This window comes from Salmo salar, chromosome ssa07, assembly GCF_905237065.1.
Source record: "Salmo salar chromosome ssa07, Ssal_v3.1, whole genome shotgun sequence".
Lineage (NCBI taxonomy): Eukaryota > Metazoa > Chordata > Actinopteri > Salmoniformes > Salmonidae > Salmo > Salmo salar.
Window position 1 is genome coordinate 2,325,021 of NC_059448.1, and position 6,384 is coordinate 2,331,404.

The following is a 6,384-nucleotide window of genomic DNA, read 5'->3' on the forward strand; positions in this document are numbered from 1 at the left end:
CCAAATACTAATTGAGTGTATGTAAACTTCTGACCCACTGGGAATGTAATTAAATAAATAAAATCTGAAATAAATCATTCTCTCTACCATTATTCTGACATTTCACATTCTTAAAATAAAGTGGTGATCCTAACTGACCTAAGACAGGGGATTTTTACTAAGATTAAATGTCAGGAATTGTGAAAAACTGAATTTAAATGTATTTGGCTGAGGTGTATGTAAACTTCTGACTTCAACTGTACCTTGTCAGTTACACAACTGAATGCTTTCAACTGAAATTTAACCCAACCCCTCTGAATCAGAGGTGGAGGGGGAGAGAAGAGGGGAAGGAGGAGGAAGAGGAGGGATAGAGGGAGAGAGAGATGGAGGGGAGAGAAGAGGGGAAGGAAGAGGAAGAGGAGGGATAGAGGGAGAGAGAGGGGGTAGAGAAGAAGGGAAGGAGGAGGAAGAGAAGGGGAGGGACAGAAGGAGAGAGAGGGGGTAGAGAAGAAGGGAAGGAGGAGGAAGAGGAGGGATAGAGGGAGAGAGAGGGGGTAGAGAAGAAGGGAAGGAGGAGGAAGAGGAAGAGGAGGGGAGGGACAGAAGGAGAGAGGGGGTAGAGAAGAAGGGAAGGAGGAGGAAGAGAAGGTGAGGGACAGAAGGAGACAGAGGGGGGTAGAGAAGAAGGGAAGGAGGAGGAAGAGGAGGGGAGAGAGGAAGGGAGAGGGGGTAGAGAAGAAGGGAAGGAGGAGGAAGAGAAGGGGAGAACAGAAGGAGAGAGAGGGGGTAGAGAAGAGGGGAAGGAAGAGGAAGAGGAGGGGAGGGACAGAAGGAGAGAGAGGGGTAGAGAAGAAGGGAAGGAGGAGGAAGAGGAGGGGAGAGAGGAAGGGAGAGAGGGGGTAGAGAAGAAGGGAAGGAGGAGGAAGAGGAGGAATAGAGGGAGGGAGAGAGGGGTAGAGAAGAAGGGAAGGAGGAGGAAGAGGAGGGATAGAGGGAGAGAGAGGGGGAGAGAGAAGAGGGGAAGGAGGAGGAAGAGGAGGGATAGAGGGAGAGAGAGAGGGGGTAGAGAAGAAGGGAAGGAGGAGGAAGAGGAGGGATAGAGGGAGAGAGAGAGGGGGTAGAGAAGATAGAGGGACTACACTCTTAGAAAAAAGGGTTCCACGTAGAACCCCTTTTTGGTTCCAGATAGAACCTGTGGAAAGGGTTCTCAAAAAGGGGTTCTTCTAAGGGTTCTCCTAAGGGTTCTCCTAAGGGTTCTCCTAAGGGTTCTTCTAAGGGTTCTCCTAAGGGTTCTCCTAAGGGTTCTCCTAAGGGTTCTCCTAAGGGTTCTCCTAAGGGTTCTCCTATGGGACAGCCAAAGAACCCCTTTAGGTTCTTGATATAAATGTTTTTTTCTGAGAGTGTAGGGTGGGAGGGTAGATACAAAGGTATATGGTCTGATAGAGAAAAATGCATCTGTCTGAATTTGTGCAGGACAGGTCAAAGGCTAATATGCTTGTGTCTGGTCTGGGCAGACAGAGGGATGCTGTATGTCTGATCTGGGCAGACAGAGGGATGCTGTATGTCTGGGGGGCAGACAGAGGGATGCTGTATGTCTGGGGGGCAGACAGAGGGATGCTGTATGTCTGGGGGGTAGACAGAGGGGATGCTGTATGTCTGGGGGCAGACAGAGGATGCTGTATGTCTGGGGGCAGACAGAGAGATGCTGTATGTCTGATCTGGGCAGACAGAGGGATGCTGTATGTCTGGGGGGTAGACAGAGGGATGCTGTATGTCTGGGGGGCAGACAGAGGGATGCTGTATGTCTGGGGGGCAGACAGAGAGATGCTGTATGTCTGGGGGCAGACAGAGGGATGCTGTATGTCTGGGGGTAGACAGAGGGATGCTGTATGTCTGGGGGTAGACAGAGGGATGCTGTATGTCTGGGGGGCAGACAGAGGGATGCTGTATGTCTGGGGGGTAGACAGAGGGATGCTGTATGTCTGGGGGCAGACAGAGGGATGCTGTATGTCTGGGGGGCAGACAGAGGGATGCTGTATGTCTGGGGGGCAGACAGAGGGATGCTGTTTGTCTGGGGGCAGACAGAGAGATGCTGTATGTCTGATCTGGGCAGACAGAGGGATGCTGTATGTCTGGGGGCAGACAGAGAGATGCTGTATGTCTGGGGGGCAGACAGAGGGATGCTGTATGTCTGGGGGGCAGACAGAGGGATGCTGTATGTCTGGGGGGTAGACAGAGGGATGCTGTATGTCTGGGGGGCAGACAGAGGATGCTGTATGTCTGGGGGCAGACAGAGAGATGCTGTATGTCTGATCTGGGCAGACAGAGGGATGCTGTATGTCTGGGGGGTAGACAGAGGGATGCTGTATGTCTGGGGGGCAGACAGAGGGATGCTGTATGTCTGGGGGGCAGACAGAGGGATGCTGTATGTCTGGGGGGCAGACAGAGGGATTCTGTATGTCTGGGGGGCAGACAGAGGGATGCTGTATGTCTGGGGGGCAGACAGAGGGATGCTGTATGTCTGGGGGGGCAGACAGAGGGATGCTGTATGTCTGGGGGGCAGACAGAGGGATGCTGTATGTCTGGGGGGCAGACAGAGGGATGCTGTATGTCTGGGGGGGCAGACAGAGGGATGCTGTATGTCTGGGGGGTAGACAGAGGGATGCTGTATGTCTGGGGGGCAGACAGAGGGATGCTGTATGTCTGGGGGCAGACAGAGGGATGCTGTATGTCTGGGGGGTAGACAGAGGGATGCTGTATGTCTGGGGGGCAGACAGAGGGATGCTGTATGTCTGGGGGGCAGACAGAGGGATGCTGTATGTCTGGGGGCAGACAGAGGATGCTGTATGTCTGGGGGGCAGACAGAGAGATGCTGTATGTCTGATCTGGGCAGACAGAGGGATGCTGTATGTCTGGGGGGGTAGACAGAGGGATGCTGTATGTCTGGGGGGCAGACAGAGGGATGCTGTATGTCTGGGGGGGCAGACAGAGGGATGCTGTATGTCTGGGGGGCAGACAGAGGGATGCTGTATGTCTGGGGGGCAGACAGAGGGATGCTGTATGTCTGGGGGGTAGACAGAGGGATGCTGTATGTCTGGGGGGGTAGACAGAGGGATGCTGTATGTCTGGGGGGGCAGACAGAGGGATGCTGTATGTCTGGGGGGTAGACAGAGGGATGCTGTATGTCTGGGGGGCAGACAGAGGATGCTGTATGTCTGGGGGCAGACAGAGAGATGCTGTATGTCTGATCTGGGCAGACAGAGGGATGCTGTATGTCTGGGGGGCAGACAGAGGGATGCTGTATGTCTGGGGGGCAGACAGAGGGATGCTGTATGTCTGGGGGGCAGACAGAGGGATGCTGTATGTCTGGGGGGCAGACAGAGGGATTCTGTATGTCTGGGGGGGCAGACAGAGGGATGCTGTATGTCTGGGGGGGCAGACAGAGGGGATGCTGTATGTCTGGGGGGCAGACAGAGGGATGCTGTATGTCTGGGGGGCAGACAGAGGGATGCTGTATGTCTGGGGGGCAGACAGAGGGATGCTGTATGTCTGGGGGGCAGACAGAGGGATGCTGTATGTCTGGGGGGATTTGAGGAAAGCTTTAAATGCATCAGTAATACAACTCAGACTATATGAGGTTCACCATCTTGGGTCTCCCAGCGAACTCCTTCCCTCTCTGCAGGAGCACTTCTCTGGCATGCCGGAAGGTATTCACTACCACTGTGTAATGAGGGCCCAGGTACAGGGCATACAGAGGGCCGTACCTTACACACACACACACACACACACACACACACACACACACACACACACACACACACACACACACACACACACACACACACACACACACACACACACACACACACACACACACACACACACACACACACACACACACACACACACACACACACAGAGACACATACAGACACAGACACACACAGACACATACATACACACACACAGACACACAGACACACACACACACACACACACACACACAGAGAGAGAATAGGAGACAGAATAATGCAAAATGAATTCATTTATTTAATTAACAATTGTCGAAATGAACTTTATGTTAACCAACTTCTTCAACTAAAATAGAGACATACTGAGAGACAGAACAGACACCGGGTTCTGACTGACACCAGGACCAGAACAGAACAGACACCGGGTTCTGACTGACACCAGGACCAGAACAGAACAGACACCGGGTTCTGACTGGCACCAGGACCAGAACAGAACAGACACCGGGTTCTGACTGGCACCAGGATACAGAACAGAACAGACACCGGGTTCTGACTGGCACCAGGACCAGAACAGAACAGACACCGGGTTCTGACTGGCACCAGGACCAGAACAGAACAGACACCGGGTTCTGACTGACACCAGGACCAGAACAGAACAGACACCGGGTTCTGACTGGCACCAGGACCAGAACAGAACAGACACCGGGTTCTGACTGGCACCAGGACCAGAACAGAACAGACACCGGGTTCTGACTGGCACCAGGACCAGAACAGATACCGGGTTCTGACTGGCACCAGGACCAGAACAGAACAGACACCGGGTTCTGACTGACACCAGGACCAGAACAGACACCAGGTTCTGAGAGGAGACAGGAAACAGAACAGAACAGACACCGGGTTCTGACTGGCACCAGGACCAGAACAGAACAGACACCGGGTTCTGACTGGCACCAGGACCAGAACAGATACCGGGTTCTATCTGACACCAGGTTCTATCTGACACCAGGATACAGAACAGACACCGGGTTCTGTCTGACACCAGGATACAGAACATCATCATCCTACCTGTGTCCCAGCTCTGTGAAGCGTAGATGAGGTGGCTGGTCTCCCGTCAGACTCAGGAGACTCCCCAGGAGAGGGAGGGAGGGGAGGCAGGGTAATGGTGGGTAACTAGGAGGGTGAGAGTCCCCCCACGTCAACCTCATCACCCCTTTGAGCAGGAGACAGGCCGTAATTCCAGCTAAGACCCACAGCAACAGAGTGGTAGGACATGTCGATAGAACGGACACCATTGATCCTCCAGATGCCATTATGTACCCACCAGAACGCTGGAGGTTGGAATCCCGAAACGTCCTTTTTTCTTTCTTGTTCCTTCGTAGTTTGTAAATATGAATGTGAGAGAGAGAGAGTTCTGACTGTTCTGGTACAACTGACTAGCTATCTGAATCCTGGACCTAGAAGGGATATTCTCTCGCTCTCTGTCCCTCCCTCTCTCCCTCTCTCCCTCCCTCTCTCCCTCCCTCCCTCCCTCCCTCCCTCCCTCCTCCTCCTCCCTCCTCCCTCTCTCCCTCCCTCCTCCCTCCCTCCCTCCTCTCTCTCTCCCTCCCTCCCTCCCTCTCTCTCCCTCTCTCCCTCTCTCCCTCTCTCCCTCCCTCCCTCCCTCTCTCCCTCCCTCCCTCTCTCCTCCCTCCCTCCCTCCCTCCCTCTCTCCCTCCTCCCTCTCTCCCTCTCTCCCTCCCTCCCTCCCTCCCTCCCTCCCTCCCTCCCTCCCTCCCTCCCTCCCTCCCTCCCTCCCTCCCTCCCTCCCTCCCTCCCTCTCTCCCTCCCTCCCTCCCTCCCTCCCTCCCTCCCTCCCTCCCCTAGCCAGGGGACGTCACTGAGCCTTGAGGGTTCACATTTTTGAAATGTTTTATTTAACTGATAGTGTTTGTGTTCATCGCCTACAATCACCTTGACTTTCACCCAGTAGATATGGGAGTTTATCAAAATGGGATTTGTTTTCTAATTCTTTGTGGATCTGTGTAATCTGAGGGAAATATGTGTCTCTAATATGGTCATACATTTGGGCAGGAGGTTAGGAAGTACAGCTCAGTTTCCACCTCATTTTGTGGGCAGTGTTGCACATAGCCTGTCTTCTCTTGAGAGCCAGGTCTGCCTACGGCGGCCTTTCTCAATAGCAAGGCTATGCTCACTGAGTCTGTACATAGTCAAAGCTTTCCTTAAGTTTGGGTCAGTCACAGTGGTCAGGTATTCTGTCACTGTGTTCTCTCTGTTTAGGGACAAATAGCATTCTAGTTTGCTCTGTTTTTTTGTTAATTCTTTCCAATGTGTAAAGTAATTATCTTTTTGTTTTCTCATGATTTGGTTGGGTCTAATTGTGTTGCTGTCCTGGGGCTCTGTGGGGTCTGTTTGTGTTTGTGAACAGAGCCCCAGGACCAGCTTGCTTAGGGGACTCTTCTCCAGGTTCATCTCTCTGTAGGTGATGGCTTTGTTATGGAAGGTTTGGGCATCACTTCCTTTCAGGTGGTTGTAGAATTTAACAGCTATTTTCTGGATTTTGATAATTAGCGGGTATCGGCCTAATTCTGCTCTGCATTATTTGGTGTTTTACATTGTACACAGAGGATATTTTTGCAGAATTCTGCATGAAGAG

General features: G+C 52.8%; 1 protein-coding gene across 1 annotated transcript in view; it reads right to left on the reverse strand.

The window, feature by feature from the left end:
* Positions 1–5,187, reverse strand: part of LOC106592366 (steroid 17-alpha-hydroxylase/17,20 lyase) — a 36,806-nt gene extending 31,619 nt beyond the window's left edge. The window contains exons 1-2 of the mRNA XM_045721399.1: positions 4,797–5,187; positions 3,623–3,743 (exon numbers count right to left, since the gene is read on the reverse strand). Of these exons, the coding sequence (XP_045577355.1) occupies positions 3,623–3,743; positions 4,797–5,041 (366 nt within the window). The 5' untranslated portion in view covers positions 5,042–5,187. The remainder of the gene's footprint in view (positions 1–3,622; positions 3,744–4,796) is intronic.
* Positions 5,188–6,384: the final 1,197 nt, after the last annotated feature.